Source organism: Leucoraja erinacea, chromosome 5, assembly GCF_028641065.1.
Source record: "Leucoraja erinacea ecotype New England chromosome 5, Leri_hhj_1, whole genome shotgun sequence".
Lineage (NCBI taxonomy): Eukaryota > Metazoa > Chordata > Chondrichthyes > Rajiformes > Rajidae > Leucoraja > Leucoraja erinaceus.
The window spans coordinates 19,620,051-19,643,703 of record NC_073381.1 but is presented as its reverse complement, the minus strand read 5'-3'; the positions used below and the strand labels follow the sequence as shown (position 1 = coordinate 19,643,703).

At 39.0% G+C, this 23,653-nt stretch overlaps 1 protein-coding gene across 1 annotated transcript in view; it reads left to right on the top strand.

Moving 5' to 3' along the window:
• The window catches only part of LOC129697005 (signal-induced proliferation-associated 1-like protein 2), a 437,405-nt gene that overhangs the window by 132,260 nt on the left and 281,492 nt on the right, over window positions 1–23,653 (top strand). Inside the window, exon 3 of the mRNA XM_055635187.1 lies at window positions 11,163–12,977. Coding sequence (XP_055491162.1) covers window positions 11,525–12,977 — 1,453 coding nt within the window. The 5' untranslated portion in view covers window positions 11,163–11,524. The remainder of the gene's footprint in view (window positions 1–11,162; window positions 12,978–23,653) is intronic.

Here is a 23,653-nt window from a genome sequence, read left to right as displayed (position 1 = left end):
AACGACCTGGGGCTCCAGTCGCGGAGCCTGCGGACCTACTCACCATCGCGGAGCTGGCCGAGCTGCGACCCGACCCCGGGGATTCGGAGGCTACAACCGCAGGTCTGGCAGACAGGAACACCGGGAGCCCGCGGGTCCCTGCTGGGAGACCGCTTTTCGGGGCTTCCGCAACGGCGACTTCACCCGCCCGAGTTGTGGGGTTGAAGATTACCTGGAGCGGGGCCTTACATCATCGCCCCGCGCGGCTTGGAATGGCTGCGGGACTTTGCTAGCACCCGCCGGGGGCTCCAACACCAAGACCCGGAGCGCGGCCTTGCATCACCCGGCGCGGCGTAAATGGCCACGGGACAATTACCATCGCCCGCCGGGGGCTTTGACTCTGACATCGGGAGGGGAATGGGGAGTGCAGGGGAGAGATAAGTCTTTGCCTTCCATCACAGCGAGGAGGAGATGCGCTGTGATGGATGTTTGTGTAAATTGTGTTGTGTCTTGGTTCTTTCTTGTGTGGTTGACTGCAGAAACAACATTTCGTTTGAACCTCAATGGGGTTCAAATGACAAATATAATTGTATTGTATATTGTATTGTAATTGTTATTAATATGGCAAACGTCTCAAACCCATTCCTAGGACCAAACAATATCAAATTAAACCAATGATATTTGCATAGATGACCAAAACCATATCAGTAAAAGAGTTCTTTAAGAAGAAGTGCAAATAGGTCGAGATATTTAAGGGTAATCAGACAAAATCTGTGGAGATCTTTTAGGGGGTATAATTCCAGAGCTTGGGGCGTTGGCGTTGCTAAGTTACGTGATTGAGTGTCTCAAATTAAACAGTTAGGTTGGCAATTTTGGTTTCATGTTTGGCAAAGGTATTGCAGGAATGCAGAATGAGGTAATGAAAATGGGCACAAAGAATTTAAATTAAGATTAATAAGGTCAGTAGATATAGAATGAAGGTGTGAATGGGGTATTGTGTAAGTTAGGACACAGGCAGCACATTTTGAATGACCCGTTCATAGTGGTATAATGAGGGAGGCTGGCCAAAGGTTCATTGGAACATAAAATCCAGAAGTTACAAAATCATGATGCGCTGAGATCAAATGAACTTAGAAGTGGTTTTGGTGTTGACACAGGTAAATGGTGTAAAGCCCATCCTGGGGTCAAATATGAAATCAAAATTGCCAAGCTCACTTTAACTATTTAATTTGAAAGATTACCGGAAAAAAACTGAGAATGCAGAGATGAGGTTAAAATCAGATCACCCGTGATCTTATTACATGGCAGAGTAGGCTCAAGAAGCAATATGACTTCCTCCCTCTATTTCCTATGCCTGTGCTCATCTCCATGGTTTGGCTACCTTGTTATTCGAAACCAGACCACCAGCAGTCTTTTTCAAATATGTCTAACTTTTTAATGTGCTTCTGTTATTTGTCAGAAAGATAGTTTATAAGAGCTGTTTTTCATGGCATTAACTGTATCTAGCTTTAAATTGTAATGGAGTGTTAAAGGGAGAGGAAAAAACCTTCTGTCAAAATTTAGTAGTGCGTGACTTTGGAGTATGATATCTATGGATCATGATATCCTTCTTGATCTGATATGGCAACTTTGCATGATGGCATTTATACATCAGTTGAGAGACTGAAAGATATTTGGATAACTTAGAAAATAGAATAATAAATGTTCTGTAAAGGTGACATTTGGGATTAAAATATAAGTTTCGGCAGCACTCGTAGTGCAGCTGGACTTCATATGCTACATGATATGATCAGTTGTTATCCATGACTCCATGGAATAGTATGCCCTGTATGAATGTTCTTAACAAGTACAAAGTAATTGCAAATTGTATTATTTTGCTAGATTGTTACCTTCATTAACATTTGTTGATCTGGAAAACAGCTCGATGCTCAGTGTGCTGAAACACACCATTTTGTAGCATTTATTTCTGCTTTCCCCATCCTTCCCTTTATCTCCCTTATTAAAGAAAGCTATGAAAGCAAACTCTTGCCTGGCTGGAACTGGTAGTTCTGTGCAATGATTAGCCAGCAGGAGGGTGACTGAAGATTCAAATGTGATCTGAGCTTTATCTCTCTTCCAGCCAAAAAAGAAGCACTGAGGAAAGGAGAGCAGATTTTCATCTGGCTTTCAGCCCATGCATTTAAAAATAGAGCAATGACAGAATGAAATTAAGCTTTTTAACTTGGCACTGGAGGTCCGACAGGCAGAACGGAGACAAATAGAGTCATAGAGGAATAAAGTGTGGAAACAGGCCCTTTGGCCCAACTTGCCCACACCGGCCAACATGTCCCAGGTACACTAGTCCCACCTGCCTGTGCTTGGTCCATATCCCCCCAAACTTGGCCTATCCATGTACCTGTCGAACTGTTTCTTAAGCGTTGGGATAGTCCCAGCTTCAACTACCTCTGGCAGCTTGTTCCATACACCGACCACCCTTTGTGTGGAAAAAAGTTACCCCTCAGATTCCTATTAAATCTTTTCCCCTTTACCTTGAATCAATGTCCTCTGTCCTCGATTCCCCTATTCTGTGCATCTACCCGATCTATTCCTCTCAAAAATTTATACACCTCTATAAGATCACCCCTCATCCTCCTGCGCTCCAATGAATAGAGACCCAGCCCACTCAACCTCTCCCTATAGCTCAGACATTCTAGTCCTGGCAACATCCCCATAAATCTTTTCTGAACCCTTTCAAGCTTGACAATATATTTCCTATAACACGGTGCCCAGAACTGAACACAATACTCTAAATGCGGTCTCACTTCAAGGAACCATGCACCTGCACTCCTAGATCCCTCTGCTCTAAGGCACTCCTCAGAGGCCTATCATTCACTATGTAGGTCCTGCACTTGTTAGACGTCACAAAATGCAACACCTCTCACTTCTCTGCATTAAATTCCATCAACCATTCCTCAGCCCACCTGGCCAATCGATCAAGATCCTGCTGCAATCTTTCACAACCATCTTCACTATCTGCAAAACTACCCACTTTTGTATCATCAGCAAACTTGCTAATCTTGCCCTGTATGTTCCCATCCAAATTATTGATGTAGATGACAAACAGTAACGGCCCCAGCAGCAAACACTGAGGCACACCACTAGTCACAGGCCTCCAGTCTGAGAAGCAACCGTCCACCATCACCCTCTGCTTCCTTCCATGAAACCAATTTGCTATCCATTCAGCTATCTCTCCTTGGATCCTATGCGATCTAACCTTCCAGAGCAGCCTACCATGTGGAACCTTGTTGAATACCTTATTGAAATCCATGCAGACAACATCTACAGCTCTGCCCTCATCAACCTTTTTGGTCACGTCTTCAAAAAAACTCAATCATATTTGTGAGACACGACCTCTCATGTACAAAACCATGCTGACTGTCCCTAATCAGCCCTAGCCCATCCGAATGCCTGTATAACCTATCCCTCAGGATACTCTCTAGTAACTTTCCAACTACAGATGTTAAGCTCACCGGCCGATAGGTCCCAGCATTTTCCCAGCAGCCCTTCTTGAATATGGGCACAACATTTGCCACCCTCCAGTCTCCTGGCACCTCTCCTGTATTTAAGGATGACTTGTTAATTTCAACCAGCCCCTCAATACATAAAGCAAAGATTATAGAGGAGCAAGATAGACCACTCCTCGAAAAACGCGTAGTATGACGTGTGTGATTGTCGACGCCATTTTATTGGGCTGTCATGGCGTCCTCATCTAAACCTTCATCTCACTGCTCTGCTATCAACTGTTCTAATCGTAAATCTAAACAACCAGATCTGTCATTCTTTAGGTTCCCCAATAAAAAAGAAAAGTAAGAAAATATTATTATTATTTTCTGTCGATATTCTGTCGTGAAAATGTTATTTTCTGTTCTCCCATCAACGGCCATTGGGAAACTAGGCATGTCGGTACATTAGAAAGTTAGTAGACTTATTTTTAATAGATCTTTACTTACCACAATAATAAAGACAATTTTAACACTTCTGTACGTTTTTGGTTTTGTTCTTGTAAGGGATTGGTCTCTAAAATATGGCCCGGGGGACACATTGGGCCCAGTGACCACCACCAGTTTTTTTGAGCTCAGATTCGAGTCCGAGAACTGTTACCCGTTATGTCCCTCGAATTGTCGAGACATCACAAGCCCGCCGTGAAGAAGGGTGCAATCAAAGATTATACAACTCTGCTCTATCATCTTTGGGTGCAATGGTGGTTCGGCGGCGGTTGCAATCAAATATACTAGAGGAGCTCTGCTCTATAACCTTTGGTTGGAATGGGACAGCTGCGCATTATAACATGCTATCGTTCCACCCTCCCTCTCCCCTTCTCCTTCTCCCTCTCCTCCATCTCCCCCCTTCTCCCTCTCCCCCCTTCTCCCTCGCCCCCCTTCTCCCTCTCGGAAACCGCAGCATAAGAAGCCAAAACCGGTCAAGAACAGAGTTTTAGTAATATAGATATGTATGTATATATATGTGTGTGCATACAAATATGTATGTATATGTATATACATATATATTGTGATATATATGTGTATATATGTGTGTATATATATATATATACACATATGTATATATGTATATATATATATATATACATGTGTATATATATGTATATATATATATATGTATGTGTGTGTGTATATATATATATATATATATGTGTGTGTATATATATGTGTGTGTGTGTGTATATATATATGTATGTGTGTATATATATATATATATATATATATACATGTGTGTGTGTGTGTGTATATATATATATATGTGTGTGTGTGTGTGTATATATGTGTGTGTGTGTGTGTGTGTGTGTGTGTATATATACATGTGTGTATGTGTGTGTATGTATGTGTGTGTGTATATATATCTGTGTGTGTGTGTGTGTGTATATATATATATATGTGTGTGTGTGTATATGTATATATGTATGTAATATGTGTGTCTATATAGAAATATGTCAAGTCAAGTCACTTTTATTTATATGTGTGTGTATATATACATACACACAGATTGAAAAGAAAAAAAAATATATATATATATATTTTCAATCTGTGTGTGTGTGTGTGTGTGTGTGTATGTATGTGTTTGTATATATATATATACATTGACTCACAGATTGAAAAAATATATTTATTTACACACACACACACACACACACATATACACACAAACACACAACACACACACACAGATTGAAAGAAAAGGGCGGCTAAACAAAAAGAGGGAAATCTGAAGAAAGAAACTAGAGAAAAACAAGTCAAGTCACTTTAATTTAAATATGCACAGTGAAAGATTTTTCAAGCGACCACTGTTCCCTCGCGCTGATGACGCATGCAATCGCATGCTGGTGGGACAGCACCTTAACTTTCCTCTCACACACAGGCACACGTGATTCATATAACGTATATATGCCAGCCTATTGGATTTAAGTTTATCTGCACAGGATCTGTGTTAAAGCAATTACAAGGGAAACTGCACAATTCCAATGCAAGGGAAACTACTAGCAAAGATGGCGGCGTGGGAAAAAAGGATGGGAGGGAAACAGGGGGGAACAGGAGGAAAACATTGTCGCAAGAATTATGCCTTTTAAATTTGCTATTGATGGTGATAGATGCGCTAAATCATTATTTAATATAAAGGGGAGTTTCGGGAACTTCTTTCCCTGTTCCATTCCATTTTTCCTTCCCTTCCTCCTCTTTCCTTCCAGTTCTCCCTGTTTAGAGTGTCACTGCATAATCATGGCAATTGACCAACACAGCCAGATGAGAATGATAAGAGCCTTTGCATCTTGTGAAGTAGTCAATGCAAATGAGGCCTAACTATGGGAAATTATTAAATCTTAACAAATATAATACAGATGGAATGAATTATGTTTGCAATAACTGTCCTCAATGGCATGTCCATACAATCATTGCCTTTGGAAAAAGGTGGCATGATCAAAGTTGGGAAACTTGCCAAACTGACAGGGCAAATCGATACTGAGCAGGCCTGAGACTTCTGTACCTTTGGGTCATGAAGATTGAAACCCTTATACTACCAAGTCATCCGTAGTTTTTTTTTGTAATAGTTACCCTGGCTGCACTACTTCTGTCTCTCCAGAACCTTCTAAGATCTCAAAGCTCTGGAAAAAAAAACAATTTGTTTGGAGCAATATGAGCTTCATGAAACCCGCTGATGATCATTTTACATGATAATGAAACGATGGGCGTATTGAATGATTTCTCAATATTTACAATGGAGGAAGTGGTGGACGTGCTGAGCATCCTAAGAAAAAGTAAATTTGAGGAGGAGCTGAAGATTTACATTTTTTTTAATGCAATCAAAATTAATGAAAAATATAGTGGCACTGTAGAGTGGCAGGACCTGGTGTTTTGAATGAGTTAAATAAAAACATTGTAGATGTCTGACAATCTTTACACTTTGGAATCATTCCTTAAAATTGGAAAACTGCACACATTGGAAAACTGTATAGTTAAGTAATGTGTGAGCAGAGCAAGATCAATAAGCCTAACATCAGGAAATTCCAGAGCTCAACATGCTGTAATTGAACACAACCATTTTTCATCTGATTGATTGGGAAGATACTCCTAATCTGTATCATCTTGTCATTTTTAGCTGTTATCAATCGTGGATACTTAATAACAATCTATGCTGGTATTTAAACAACTCTAGATTAATTTACAAGATGCACAAGTTTACAAATATATGAACATAAATCATTAAAACAATGCAAATTTTCCATCCACCATGTCATTTGTTTTGACATTTTGGGGCAATAGACAATAGGTGCAGGAGTGGGCCATTCGGCCCTTCGAGCCAGCACCACCATTCAATGTGATGATGACTGATCATCCCCAATCAGTACACTGTTCCTGCCTTCTCCCCATATCCCCTGACTCTGCTATCTTTAAGAGCCTTATCTAGCCCTCTCTTGAAAGTATCCAGAGCACCGGCCTCCACTGCCCTCTGAGGCAGAGAATTCCACAGACTCGCAACTCTCTGTGAGAAAAAGTGTTTCCTCGTCTCTGTTCTAAATGGCTTGGGGAACGGGGAACGGCTGCTAACCAGCAGCCGTCCGTTTAATCCATTTTTTTTCCCAGTTTTTTAGTAAGTCTTGTTTTTCGTTTGTAGGAGAAATGGACTTCTTAATGTGGGGGGAAGGAGGTAATCTTACTTCTAGGTCCCTACCTGGTCGGTGAGGCAGATTTTTCACCGGTCGACCCGTCCTCGTGGCCTACCAGCGGGCTTGGAGCGCCGTTTCCTGGCGGGGACCACCCAACACCTCGGCTTCGTTGGCAGCACAGCGCTGGAGCGCTATCGTGGAGCGGAGCGGGCGATGCCTTGCCTGGGTCACCGCGCTGGATCGAAGCGCTGGAGCTCCAGTGAGCTGTGACCGCCGTGTTCAACACCTCCGGGCTGCGGGTCTGCGGAGCGGAGTGGGCGGCGCCGACTTTAACATCGGGAGCCTGGGAGCTCCAACCCGGTGCGTCCCTGTCGGCTTCAGAAGCCGACAATCCCCTGCTAGGTAACGGCCATTCCAGGTGGCCCAGCCACTGTGAGGACTCTCCCGACGCCGGGGCAACTCCACCCGGCCAGGAACATCGGGCCTCCGTAGAGGCAATAGCGGTGGCCTCAGTAGGCCTGACTTTTGGAAGAACTGGGGTTGGGGACTGGACTCTGTGCCTTCCCCCACAGTGGTAACCATCGTGGGGGGATGATTTTTTTGTATGTAGTTACTATGTTAGTCTGTGTCCAAGATGGCTGTCGGAAGGGAGAGTGGGCGCTGGCGCGCTTTAGCTGCCGCTACTCTCTCTTCACATTGTGTTTTTTGATTTTGTGTCTTTGGAGCGATTTCTATCTTTAATTTGTATATTGATGATGTCCTTATTATTTATTTTTCTCCGACTATGTTTTTTTTTCTCTTCTGTTAATCTTTGTAAGGTGTCCTTGAGATTTGAAAGGCGCCCGAAAATAAAATTTATTATTATTATTATTACCCCTTATTCTTAAACTGTGGCCCCAACATCTGGAACATGTTTCCTGCCTCTAGCGTGTCCAAACCCTTAAATAATCTTATATGTTTCAATAAGATATCCTCTCATCCTTCTAAACTCCAGAGTGTACAAGCCCAGTCGCTCCATTCTCTCAGCATATGACAGTCCCGCCATCCTGGGAATTAACCTTGTAAACCTACGCTACACTCCCTCAATAGCAAAAATGTCCATCCTCAAATTAGGAGACCAAAACTGCACACATTATTCCAGGTGTGGTCTCACTAGGGCCCTATACAACTGCAGAAGGACCTTTTTGCTCCTATACTCAACTCCTCTCGTTATGAAGGCCAACATGCCATTTGCTTTCTTCACTGTCTGCTGTACCTGCATGCTTACTTTCATTGACTGATGAACAAAGACCCCCACCCGTTGTACTTCCCCTTTTCCCAACTTGACACCATTTGGATAGTAATATGCCTTCATGTTTTTGCTACCAAAGTGGATAACCTCACATTTATCCACATTAATCTGCATCTGCCATTCATCTGCCCACTCACCCAACCTGTCCAAGTCACCCTGCATTCTCATAGCATCCTCCTCACAGTTCACACTGTCACCCAGCTTTGTGTCATCTGCAAATTTGCTAATGTTACTTTGAATCCCTTCATCCAAATTATTGATGTATATTGTAAATAGCTGCGGTCCCAGTACCAAGCCTTGTGGTATCCCAGTATCACTGCCTGCCATTCTGAAAGGGACCCGTTAATCCTTACTCTTTGTACCTGTTCAACTCATCTGCCATTTCCTTGTTCCCCATAATAAAATCAACTTTTTCAGTCTTCAAGGGTCCAACTTTGGTCTTAACTATTTTTTTCCTCTTCAAATACCTAAAGAAGCTTTTACTATCCTCCTTTATATTCTTGACTATATACTCTGACCATTTAAAAAAAAACTACAACTTTAATGTGTTTCAAAATGAAATAAATGAAAAGTCTGAAATTATTCTTATTTCTGATGAGAAACGCTACTTCTTTCTCCATAGATATTGCCTAACCTCTTATTTTCAGCATTTACTGTATTTGGCTTTAGAGAGACTATATCAATCAAAACACTAAAATATGGTGTGCAATGTGCCTTCAAGATGTTACTCAATTAGTGTGGTTGTGCGTGATATCTCAAAGGAATTCAAGTCACACATGCAAATATTCTTATTTTAGTCCATTATTAAAATCAGATGTATTCAGTTGTTCTGTGAGACTATTAAATCAAATAAAAAATATGCTTATTTGTTGTGATTGTTCTAAATCCCAGTAATAATGGAGATATTTATGCGACACATGGCCATTTCTGGCCTTTGGATAGATTATTGACTTCCTCTGCGAGTGATGATCTAGCACCCCATTAGTCTTTTTTTTTGTGAGCTAATTTACTTATATTGATTGATACTTCCAAATAATGCTAGTTGATCGGCCAGTGAATTACTTGTATGTTGACTGTCATAAAACTCATTTTGTTTCTGCCTTTTGAAGAGCACAGCGTCCTGTAATGCACCTTCAACCAGCACCAGCCAAGTCCTCCACAGAATGTTCTTGCAGAAAGATTTGCCATCAGGCTTGTTTGATGTTAAAACTATCAGCAGACTAAATATTAGTGATTGATGCTGAGATTAATATATATTCAAAAACTTTATGCTAAGGAATGTGCAGTTTCACAGTTCCATTAACCCAGGTTCAGTTTTGATCTCCAGTGTTTGCTGTGTGCAGTGACTGCATGGGTTTCCCCTCGTGTTCCTGTTTCTTCCCGTATCCCAAAAAATGTGTGGTTTGCTAGATTAATTGGCCACGTAAATTATCCATTTGATGAAGGTGAGTAGTGGAATCTGCCCAGAGATGACGTGAAAATAGGGAGAATAAAATAGATTAGGGTAGGATTAGTGTCCAAGTGGGTTCTTGATACTCAATGTGGCCATTGCATGTTTGAAGTTAATCTTAAAATTAAGGAATAATGAAAGGAAAACATTCTGTACATTTTAAACATTAGAAAACACTTAAAAACAGATGTATTGACATAAAAAATGTAAATGACATTGAACTCTACTCATCTCTCTGGAGCCAATCCTCTCCACCAAAGTGAATGGAATTGCTGGACTGATCATGTACCAATTATCATCTGGCACTTGATGAGTGTGGGTGGATTTCCATGCTCTGGGAAACTGCAGCAAGTTTGTGCTAGAGACAATCACAATGTTTAAACTCTTTCAGGATATTTTGGATTTCAGGTCTTATCTGAACTCCATAACTCCATAGAAAAATCCTGCCAAGAATTTTCTTGATTAATCTTCTCCCTCGAGAGTCTATGATTTGTTTTTATTTCAGTCTTGAAATTCTGCAGTGAAATGTGCCATTCATATTAGTTGCTCGAAATTCTACCAATCGTTCTTCATAATAATGCCAACTCTAGCAATGTTTGTATATAAATATATATATTGTAGCGGCACCAAACGTGGTGAGCAAACAGTTGCTTTATTCAGACATAACATGGTTGGTGTACATAGTATGGTCCTCTAACATATTGTCATTGCTGCTGCAGCTGAGTGAGGGTGTTGTCTCGAGCTCAGATACCTATTGACTCCTGGTCTATATTAATTAATTAATAATCTTATTAATATAGCACATTTTCAGTCAACTTGCATTGACCCCAAAGTGCTTCACATAATTACATTACATTACACACAGACAAAGGTGGGTGAAGTGTCTTGCCCCAAGGACACAACGACAGTATGCACTCCAAGCGGGATTCGAACCGGCTACCTTCCGGTCGCCAGCCGAACACTTAGCCCATTGTGCCATCTGTCGTTGTGCAGATAGCAGAACAATCCCCTAAAGCCATGACTTCACGTGACAGCCCTCGTAACCACTGACAAGGGTTCGACTGTAAGTGGTCTGACCATCAGCTGATGCCACAATATATATATTGGACAATATTGGATATCATATATCAAAAGCTTCTTAAATTTTACTAATAATGAGATGTAATCAGGAAACTCAAATTTATGTTCCAGCTTTCTTTAAGTTACTAGTTGCTATTGATAATTTAAATTGTGTTTTGTTTCCCCATGCAGTCACTAATTACAATTTCATTTGTTTATTTCTCCTGCAGATTAATAACCAACATTCACCTCTGAAACATTGTGTAGCCCATCACTGCTTTGAGCTGCTGCTTCACTGCAAGTTTTGATGAAAATGAGTGATGTGCAGTTTTCACAAACTGAACACTGATGCAAAAAGGATACAGGATGCACAACTCTGACTACAAATCTTGTTGATTTCATCCAGGTGTTTTTTTAATAATTGGGCGTGGAAGATGGTATACCTGAATATTCAAACTGCAGCTATTACGGGTATCTTAATTTAAAAAGAATCATTCTTCCCAGTTTATGTACGTTACATCCCATCATTCACTATACGGTGATGAACTGGACTTGACTCATCTCCAATTAAGAATGGTTGCTTGGTTTCTGGATGGATATGAATGATAAAAAACTAGCACACGAAGAACAGTGTCATTCCAGTGGTGCTCCAGGGTTCTCAGTGGAATCTATTATAAGTATGCAGTCTGATGATTTATTTACTAGAAAATACAAAGTCTTTAATGGTAACATGGGACCTCCCATTCCTTGTGGTACACCCTGCAAATCAGATAGCATTAGTCAGATTAATGGAACACCTGCTGTACCAAAGATGGGCGTCAGGGCAAGAATCTCCGAGTGGCCTCCAAAGAAAGACTATCCACAAGAAGGAACAAGTAGTAACTTAATGTCATGGGATAGTAGATCATTAGCCAGTTATGATACCCTATCCATAATGCGAGCCAGTCAGAATGGACAGAATGACCAATGCATTGAAGGTCTAGCTGAGGAGACGACGGACATTACTGAGGACTTGGATTTTGCAGAGGCTGGATATGTTTTTGGAGACCTCTTCAGCAGGTCCCCACAAAGGGGGCTTCACCCAATAAGGCAGAGAAGCAACAGTGATGTTACAATCAGTGACATAGATTCTGAAGATGTTCTCGATCAGAATGCTGTAAACCCTAACACGGGTGCTGCTCTTCATCGTGAGTATGGAAGCACTTCTTCAATTGATTGCCAAGGTATCACTGGTGACAGTTTCTTTGCGATGCTTAGAGGGTATAGAGGTGAAAGCGTAGAACAGAGGAGTCCTGGCCCACTTGGGTTTGATGATCTGTTGCGCTCTGACTCTGGAATATCTCCCAGCCTGCAAGCAGCGGCTCGCATTTCACGGGCTGATTTTGTCAGGATTTCTGGATTTGATTATATTGACAGCCCACTTTTCTTTTGTAAAGACAAGGATAAGTCATTCAAACGGAGGCTGAAACCTGAAACAATTGAGGCATCTCTCTTTAGAAAATTGAGAACTGCAAAAAGTGAACATGACGCATTAAAGTTCTCTTTTGAACAAGAAGAAAACAGATTGGAGAAAAACAACCAATTATGGATGTGTCATAAATGCTTTGCACACTATGATGTCCAGAGCATTCTGTTTAATGTGAATGAAGCAATGGCAAACAGAGCTAATGTGGGGCAAAGAAAAAATATAACTACTGGTGCTTCTGCTGCTTCACAGCATCCAATCCCTGGAGGTTACTCTGCAAATTGTGAATCACCAACAGGCAGCAAGGAGGAACTGAATTCGAAGGAAAGCATGGATTCTGACGACGGAGACGGAAAAAGCAACAACTTGGCTTTGGCTTGTCCTTACTTCAGGAATGAGATTGGAGGAGAAGGGGAGAGACGCATTGCACTTTCCAGAGCCAACTCCTGTTCGTTTACATGCAGCGAAAGCTGCTCCTTTGAATCTTCACTCAGCTCTCATTGCACTAACGCAGGTGTGTCTGTATTAGAGGTACCACGAGAAAACCAAGCAGCAGATCCAGATGAACTGTACTATGTGTGTATAATGTATCCCTTTCGGGAATCTCGATGTATGGTGTACACCCGTAGGGAGTTCAGACCCGATTCTGTCACCCTGTGATGTAGTTCCCCCCGATTCTCGCCCTGCACGCAATTATAGAGTAATAAACGCGAGCTGCATTTCTTCACAGTAGTGTCTGGGCTGATCAGACTGAAGACTGTTCACACGCGCCGTGAGGGTGTGTGGCAGTGTTTTTTCTTTGGACGGTTACAAGGCTATTTTAGTAGTACAACGGCATGTGTGGCATTGAAAGTGTAGACTTCAGTCCTTGAAATGCTAATTGCAATGGCTTTAGCAACGTGAAGCCTGAAGTCAGTGTAGATCACGCGGCTGCTGGTACGAGATCCTGAATATGGTTTTTAAACTACCTAATTCAATATCTAATTTAGTCTAAAAATGTCATGATATTTGACCGAAGATGAACATTATTATGCATCCCGACTCCCCCAGTATTTTAAACTACTTCCGACCGTGAATTCACTATATATGTGCTGCCCATCAGGATCACGTTCTGTATTTTATTTATTGCATACAATATTCGGGGTCTGATGCTCGAGACAGGACTGCCGTTGCTTGTAGAGCTTGGTAACGCAGATTGGAAGGGCCGATTGTGTGGTGTCCAATGTCGAAAACATATGCATGTGATGCATTGTGCATTTCAATAGTTACCATTCGTTACCCATATCAGGCACGACAATAATTGTCGTGCCAATCACGTAGCATTAATGACTAAATACCACAATTATATCTAGCAAATGCACTCTTCGCGCGACTTGGTATTCATTGAGTGCGGACCAGGCTGTGGGTAATGAGTGGGGACCATATTTGCTCGGCTATTCCTGGAAGTGGAAATTCCCACGGTTCCCATATTGGTGTGGGCGTAAATGGAGTCCGAAGTTTATTTATGGGTATAAATCTTCTTTCTACCATTGTCACCCTCATACCCCATGTATTATCCCCAACCGCCACACGGCAAGTTACTGTGTATGCCGAGTAGGAAGGGGCCCCGTACCAATTCGCACGTACATGCACTGGTACAGAAAGGTGAGTAAGGCACCATGTATTTGTGTGTATATGACTAATGCATTTGATTGTAGTGAGTTAGTATTTATCATTACGACAACGTAGAACCAGTGTGAGTCCCGCTGCTATGTACTCCCATGAGGAGGGGCAGCCTTTAATTTCACACTGCTCATTACCATTTGCTATTTGCAAAGGGGCTAATTTGCACATGTGATTTAACAGCGCTCAGGACATCACATGGTGAAGGGGTTGTCAATACAGCCCGGTAATATTCCCCGTGCTATTGTCTTGCAAAGCCCTCTCCCCCCCCCCCATCGCCCTTGCAATCTTCTGGCTGTGTGATCATCGCACAGGTGGTGACAAGCACGACAATGCACGGCCTGTTCAGCCACCAGCGTGTGTCGATCCGAGCAACAGCAAACTGCTAGTGAGGGCACCCGTTCGCATCCGGTAATCTATTCCATCGTCCGCTATGACTTGTACAATATAGACGCCTTCTCATGCCTTATATGATGCGAAACGTGCTTGTCTAGATGTCTTAGTTGGATGCATTGCACTAAATTGCTATCAGTGCCATTCTGTCGTCAGATTGGCACTTCTCTGTCAGTTCATTCGTACAGTGTCCTTATCGCATTCCTGCTGGATTGAAGAACATTCCCTTCCGCGTCACGATTAGCATCACAGTTTATAGAGAGTTGGCACATCATTAACACACGAAGTCCTATAGCTTTATGTCCATCTCGTTTTCTGAAAGAATTTGCTGTGCAAGTCTAATCTCTATACCTACGCAGTCTCTCCTACTCTCGCACCCATCAGTGTAGTATGTACTCTCATTCTTAGTTACATTCACTGTGGAGTATAGATCATATACCCGATCTTTGGGAACTACAAATGTACTGGGGGGTTCTAATTCTGCCGGGAGAACGACGTATGTACTATAGTGGTACTTGGGGTCCCCTTAGACAATTTTCAACCTCACTTAGATTTGTTGCAGGATCCTGCGGTGGTCATGGTCAATAAGACTGATACACAGATGTGATTACAAAACTGTTCAACTGCTTAAAGTTAAACTTAAGTCAAATGAGAATGATATGCATAACGAACATTTAAAATAACAACTCGCAGATGACTTAGAGGTAATTTAAAATTATTTGATACAAGTGTTGATTACAGTTGCAAAGATATTGTTATTTTGAAATCTGGGACCTGTGGTGATTTTAAGAAACAGTTGAGGCTGAAATGGTTTTCCCCTCTTACATGAACATAGGTTTTTCACTTTTCACAGGAGTATTCATGATAGAAGTGATACTTAGTGTTCAGAAAGTTCAAATCTATCACCAATGTTTGCAAATAGTTAGATATATTCCACCAGGTAAATATGAGGAGGAAGAAAGAGAGATGGAGTGAGCTCCAAAATTCCTGTAAAATTTGACAGAATATTCAGTCGGGTGATATATTTGCTGTAGGTCATTCTATTTCTTTACTTCTGTCAGAAGTCTTTTTTGGTCCTAGATAAAATTAATCAATAGAAATATGTTGCATATAATTGTATCAAGTTATGCACAAGATCAACTACGTTCATCATTGATTGCTAACAAATAAAACTTTTGTCACAAAAAAACTACAAACAATGCAAGTCTGACCTGGTGTGCAACCTGTGTTTCAAGAACACTGCAATAAATACACTGTATAAAAAATTTTTCCTTAAAAAAGCTCCGTAATATCCTGTTAAAAACAATTTCTTACCTATTGCGATCTATGATTCAATTGGCTATAATATTTGCCTCGACAGAATGAACTATTTCCCCTGCATATAGTTATCACGTTCATCAAAAGGCATTTTCTTTTCTCCAAATGATAAAATACAGGCAACAATCATAGTTACAATAATTGGGCAAATCTAATCAAGTTACTACAGAATCAGATATGCGCAATTCTTGGTGTATTCATTAGTGTTTAAGATATTATGAGGAGGACTTCTGTGTTGCCATAAGTGTCAACATGGAGATTTTAAATAGGAACTGTGCTTCATTTAAAAGCTGTATGGAGATTTTATTGCTTCATGGATAAAAAACAAAAGCAGAACTTAGGACATTACTGTAGTTTGAAAGTTCATATAAATCAGTTTTATGTTTTAACAAACAGGTAGAAATGTCCTGGAGGCTGAGCTGAAAATTTTAATTTGCTTCATTAGAAAACCATGTGGCTATAAATGTCAACCACAAGTCACTTACACTTTCATTCATTTTATTTTAAAGGTGCTGCACATGGCTCTCAAATTGTTGTTACATCGGTTTGTGAGATCCACTGGTCAGGGGAATAATAAATTAATCACTAATAATAAATATTAATTTAATCATAAATATTGCAAATCAAGACTATAGCACAACTCAAAATAAAATCATCGAATAATCAAGAAAAAAATAAATCATAACTCAAAAAAAATTATAAAAATAAAAACTACAAAAAGAAAAAATGTCAATAAAAAATAAATCAAATAAAATAAACATAAAAAATAAATAAAAAAAAATAAAATAAAAAAAAGACAAACAACATAAAATTACAAAAATAATAATAAAATAAAAACTAAAAAATAATAAAAAAACATAAGAAGAAACATAAATAAAAATAATAAATAAAATCCTTAAAGCAATAATAAATACATAAAACCGCATACACTAAAATAAAATCTATTGAAAATAATCCAATACAAAATAATAAATAAAAAAAAAAATTATACAGAATACATTTATTAAAATTTTATTTTATAAGTATTTAATACATATGAATTATTAAAATCTTTGACATTTATAAAAAAAAAATATAATTAATATTCCAATAAATTATTCAATAATTTTACTAAAATAACCATATAAGTAATAAAACTTGTTCTAACAAAATGAAATACTTTAGTAATAAGAATATACATTAATATTATAAAATCAAAATTTCATATATTTACACTAATAAATCAAAATTAATCACTTTAAAACAAATTACTAAATTTTAAAATAATTTTATTTCATTATAGATCAATATAATAAAAATGAAACTACTACATGTCAAAAATAATAGAAAAAAAAAAAAAATTAAATAATATAAAAAAAAATAAAAAAAAAAAAAATAAGAATATAAAAAAAATAAAAATCAAATGATAGGAAAAACAATAAAATAAAATAAAAAAAAAATAATAAATTATGAAAAAAAAATAAAATGCCACAAAGTGTAAAAAATATCCAAAAAAAATAAATAGGAAAATACGACAATATAATAGTGACAATAAAGAAAAATAAAAAATACAAAAAATACATCACAATCAAATAAAAAATAAAAATAAATAAAGTAATAAAAAGAGAGAATCAATAAAATAATAATAATAAAGAATAATAATAATCCTAGTGCAAAAATAAAAATAATACATAAAAAAAAATAATAAACACATTTTTTAGAAAAAAACATAATACTAAAATAGTAATGATAATTTAATAAAATAAATAAGAAAAATATATAATAATAAAAAATAAAAAAAAAGTAAAAAAAAAATAAAAATAAAATAAAAAAAACTAAAAAAAAAATAATAAATAAAAAAATAAAAAAATACCAATATCCAGATATAATAAACTAATAAAAAAATCATCACAAAATAATGAAAATAAAATAATAATAAATACGAAAAATAATAAAAAATCAAAAAAAAAAAAATAAACGAAATAAACAAATAAATAAAATAAAACATAAAAATCAAGAAATAATGGGCATATAAAAAATAAAATAAAATACAATACACAAAAAAAAAACCAAAATGGGCTTAAAAATAAAAAAAAATAAAAAAACAGCAAAAATCAAAATAAATAAACAAAAAAAAAAAACAAAATAATAAAATAAATAATGAATAATATATAAAAAAAAATAATAAAATAAAATAAAAAACTAAAACAAAAATAAAAAAAAATATAAATTAAGAAAAATAAAATATAATCAAAAGTAAAACAATAACAAAGAAAATTAAAAAATAAAATAAAAAATAAACTGAAAAAATAACAAAATAATAATAATAATTAATATAAAATAGGAAAAATAAGACATAAATAAAATAGATAAAAATAACCTAATAAAAAAAAAATGTAAAAAAAATAAAATAAAAAATAAATAAAAAAAATTATAATAATCAAAACCATAAATAATAAATAAAATAAAATAAAAAATAATAATAAATAACTAAAATGAAATAATAGTGACAGGAGAAGACTCGATTTGGTCAAAGAAATCAAGTAAAACTTGAAAAGGTCTCCTATTTTTATTATTGCTTTGGATTTAATTGCACTTAATGAGGGGCTGAAATTTGAGGCATTCTTGAGCAGCTGTTATTTAAACAAATTAAATGTCTAATTTTACTGAACTTTTTCAATTTTATTTTTTGGAATCTGGCATTGATGTCAAGGCCAGCATTTACATGCTCTTGACAAGGTAGTGGTGAGTCAATGCCATGAGCCACAACAACATTGATGGGCAGCGAGTTCCAGGACTTGGACTTTATAACAATGAATGACCAGGGATTAAACTGGACAGTCAATAGTCCTTTATCACATCCACAGACATTCAGTGAAACTTGTTTTTTGCCTACAGTTCAGTAATGTATCGCCATACCTAAGCACAATCCTGGATTTGTACAAAGTCCACAAAGTCCGGATTTGTAGAAATAGTCCACTGAGACCGCATGCTTGTTTGCTCCATGTGCTCGGTCCTCTGGTGCCATGCCCGAACCAGGGGAACCTCGGCTACTGCAGGGCTTCTAGCTTTCGCCTCCGTCCGGCAGTCCAGCAAACCATTGTTCCTCTCCTCACCAGGCACCTTTAGCCTTTATGCCCGGGGGGCACCTCCTGCAGTTGACATTTAGGCCACGGAAAGTAAGACCCAGGTTCACTTTCTTACCAGAACTTGGTTTTGTGTCTGCCGTTACCGGCTCCAACCCTCCCTCTTCTACAGTCCTTGATGGACGAATAGGGGGCTGGCCTGCCAGTCCTTCCTTCTGGCTGAGTGGGCACTATTTGAGAACTCTCTAGGCAGTGATGTTCCCATCTGACCGCAGTTATTAGGGTTTGGGAGGTGCTGGCACATTGGCCTGGGGAAATAATTTAGTAATGATAGATATAACCTCTGGTGGGTCTGAGTGAATATGTTGGCTGCCAATCAAGCAGATTACTTTTTTTCGTGTTTCTTAAGACTTGTCGAGCTCCAATGGAGAACAAGTAAAGGGTATTCCATTCCAATTCTGTTTTTATGCCTCATAGATAATGAAAAGCTGGGTGTCAGCAGGTAACTTCCTCACAATCCACCCCTCCACTCCACCATAGGATACTCAGAATATGACTTGTTCTTGAACCCATTATAGTTTTGCAGCTGATCCAGTTACATTTCTGATCAATGGTTACTCCATTGGGCAAGAACTTAAAAAAAAAACCTGAACTGAATTAAAATTGTAAACTCAGAGTAAGTAGCTTAAATGAAATGGTATACCCCAAGCTGAGAACTTGTAAATGAGTGGCCACTATTAGTGAATCTAATAAAGAGCCTTGTGACAATTGTCCTGTGTAAACTACAGTGTAATGAGTTAGAAATAGTCAGATATGTTTGGATTGGCTGTTACATACTTCCTTTGAGTCAATAATTATGAACATCGAAGTAACAGGTCATAAATTAGAATCACCTTTTCCTCCTTGAATGGAGTCAAGGGGGGAGGTAAAGCGACAAGTGTAGCATTTCCTGCAGTTGCAAGGGAAAGTGCCAGGAGAGGGGGTGATTCGAGTGGGAAGGGACAAATTGACCAGGGAGTTACGGAGGGAGCGGTCTCTGCAGAAAGCCGACAGGGGAGGAGATGGGAAGATGTGGCCAGTGGTGGGATCCCATTGGGAGACAAAGCTGGAGAAAATCAGCGGGTGAGGCAGCATCTATGGAGCGAAGGAATAGGTGACTTTAAGTGATAGCCCTGACCATGCGAGCGTAATGCGCACCATGCGCGCGTCACATGCACGTTGTGACGGGTAAATGATGTTGTGTAAATGACGCGAAAATGACGGCCAAGTGAGACAGGCCCTTACGTAAGATAGTGGGGAAACAAACTCTTTACTGACTGGAACTACACTGTTACCTTGGCAAACATGATGCACTGAAAGCAAAAAGAGTGCTAATGGAGTCGGCAGAAAAGGGAATAATTACAGCATTATATTAAAAAAGAGGTGTGCTATTGTGCCAGGAATCCAGTATAAATTAATGTGCTGACTGTTGCTGTGTCAAGAACCGGGTGCAAATGCAACAATAAAGTACCTCACAGCTCAGCCTGGAGAGGTTGATCGTGAGGACTGGAGTTAGGTGGGCAGTGTCGAGTGGTGTATCTGTTTATGGTGCTCAGGACTGCACCCTAGCCAGCACAGTTGAGTGCTTTGGAAGATGCCCTCTCCCTCCCTTTGTTTATCTGTACAGCTCTCCCCAGCCCAGAGAGTTTTCCATAGTAATAAGCTCAACATAGGTCACTGGTTCTAAAGGTTGCTACCATGGAGAAGTGAATGTGGAGACAAATAAAGATGGGGAGATGGCAGCTTCCTTTGCATTTCAACAGTCTGTCGACAGAGAGCAGCTGGTGGCAGTCCCCAGCATCATTCATACTCACCATGCCAGCCAGAGTGCAGCCCTGAGCTCCTCATCTCAGCTCTGGGCCTGACCCAACCAACACTGGTCTTTGGAGGCAGCCTCTTTAACCAGAAGCATAGATGCTTCATTGCTGGAAGAGCTCCAGAGGAAGGCAGGGATACGTTTTGGGTTCCTGCTTAAAATACAAAGGGGGGGGGGGTACAAACCCGTGACAGAATTGCTCTTTGTTTCTAACAGATATTTGCCTGTGCACAATACTGCATGAATACAGTATTGTGAGAAGTATATTATATTTACATAGATATCCCACTTAGAGACCATTCATTTGTTATAGCATCTTTAGCCCTCACAGCTCCGGTGACTTGGATTCTATGTTAACATCCAGAGCTGTAAAATATGTCCAGATTGGTAAATTAATTGGCCATCGAAAATTGCCATTGAGATAGGTGACTGGTGAAATCTGGGGGTAGTTATTTCCTTGTATGTTGCAAAACATACTTGACAAATAAAGTACTATTCTGATTCTGAATCTGATTCAGAATGTGGAGAGAATAAAGTGAATTGGTGTAGGATTAGTGTTAAATGGGTAATGATCAGTTTAGACTAATTTTGCTGAAGGGCCTGTTTCCATGCTATTTAACTATGACAATATCTCACTAACTGCTGTCAATACATATCATGATTCCCAATAAATAACTTAGCTTTTCCATTTATAACTAAAACTACTCTTTCTGTAATAGACACAAAATGCTGGAGTAACTCAGCGGGTCAGACAGCATCTCTGGAGAGAAGGAATGGGTGACGTTTCGGGTCGAGACCCTTCTTCTATAGATCTCTTTCTATAGATCTCTTCTGCACTCTTTCTAAAGCATATGCATCTTTCCCAAAGTATGGTGAATACTTTGTATCAGAACTCTGCTTTTAGATTACTGGATTTTAGTCATCCAGTCAGAACAGTATCAGAACTCTGTTTTTGGATGACTAGATCTTAAGGTACTGACATGATTAAAAATTGTCAAGAGAAAAGACTAGTATTTTGTCAAAAAGATGAGTTGCCTCCGTGCCCTAGATATTACATCTTATTTCCTTTGCTGACATGGTGTGATCTGCACTTCAAGAACCTGCAGTTTGTTAGATCTTTAGCTGTGTGATTGTTCTTTTCACTTTCAAGTTCTAACCTTCATCACAGTGGGAAATGACAATTGATGGCATCTGGTTTGTATGAATGTTTGTGCTTACTGCTTGGTGTGTTACTGGCAGTGAGATGTTGCTCTCAGTAAATTGTAGCAGCTAATCTCAACCAGAAAGACACTTCCAATGATGTGGCAATGTTTGTGTCAGAAATTTACCCATGACCAACCTTCCCCACCACAGGTTGCAGTTTATATTAAGGGATAAAAAAGACTTGCAAACAGGACCACGGTGGCAGTATTGCTGACATGATGTTAAAAATGACTGATGCATTTTATATAAACATATCCATTCTACAAATTGGCAGAAGCAGCTTAGCAGGTCAGAGGCTTTGGTGATGATTGGTTTCCAATGACAGGACTGTAGAATTGAAGTGTCAGCTCAAAACATTGTATTGTCTGGTCTGACAGAGGAACGAAGATCTCTGAATATCCTAATTTCTTTGTGGTCCAGCATTTGAATGTCGAAGACGAGATAGGCGTATGCAGCCATATTCATCCAGCAGGGCTGAATGGATAATCCATCATGGATTTCAGCTATGATCCTGCTTTGTAAGCCAATTTTAAAGGAATTTGACTTTGGGTGATCTCAATAAATAGTTAAAGCACTGGATGTAATAAAGATTATTAAACAATATAAGATAATATTCTAGAGAGCCAGCCACATCTCTGCCTAGCTAATCCAGTACTTTTACGAGATACATGTTTACAATATGGGCACTTAAACTGACGTTGTGGATCATTACCTGACAAAAAGCATTATTGAACAAATCTAGCCAATCACTGCTCAATCAATCATGATATCTCTCTATCTTCAACAAAGTGAAGGAAGGTTCCTTCAATAGTGCTATTAACAACTTTCACCGAGACATTTGGTACCAGACCTCTCAATCTTATTGAAACACACCAAAGAGCTAACTCTAGAAACATAGAAACATAGAAATTAGGTGCAGGAGTAGGCCATTCGGCCCTTCAAGCCTGCACCGCCATTCAATATGATCATGGATGATCATCCAACTCAGTATCCTGTACCTGCCTTCTCTCCATACCCCCTGATCCTTTTAGCCACAAGGGCCACATCTAACTCCCTCTTAAATATAGCCAATGAACTGGCCTCAACTACCTTCTGTGGCAGAGAATTCCAGAGATTCACCACTCTCTGTGTGAAAAATGTTTTCCTCATCTCGGTCCTAAAAGATTTCCCGCTTATCATTAAACTGTGACCCCTTGTTCTGGACTTCCCCAACATCGGGAACAATCTTCCTGTGTCTAGCCTGTCCAACCCCTCTAGAAAGGTGAGAACAAATGTTCTTGGTTTCAGGGTAATAACTAACCGAGTGTAGCATCAACAAGCACTAAAAATTTGAGGTTGAGCTAAAACACTCCACTGAATGGAGACACACCATATGCCAAAGAAAATTATTTGTGGATTTTGATTACCCACCTCAGTTTCCGGACTTGCTGATGGAGTTCTTCAGGGCAATGTCCTAAGCATAAGCATTTTCAACTCCATCATAAGTAGAAACAAGGGATTACAGATGCTGGTTTACAAACAAAAGTAACAAAGTACTGGAGTAACTCAATGAGTCGGGCAGCAAAGTCTGAAGAAGAGTCCTGACCTGAAACGTCACCCCATCATGTTCTCCAACGATGCTGCCTGACCTGCGGTGTTATTCCAGCACTTGTCTTCCTTTTGCTTCATCAATAACCTCTCTTCCACTGAGGTCAGAGCAGAATGTTTACTAATTGGATAACATTCAGTTTTATTTGCAACTTCTCAAAAATAAAATGTCAC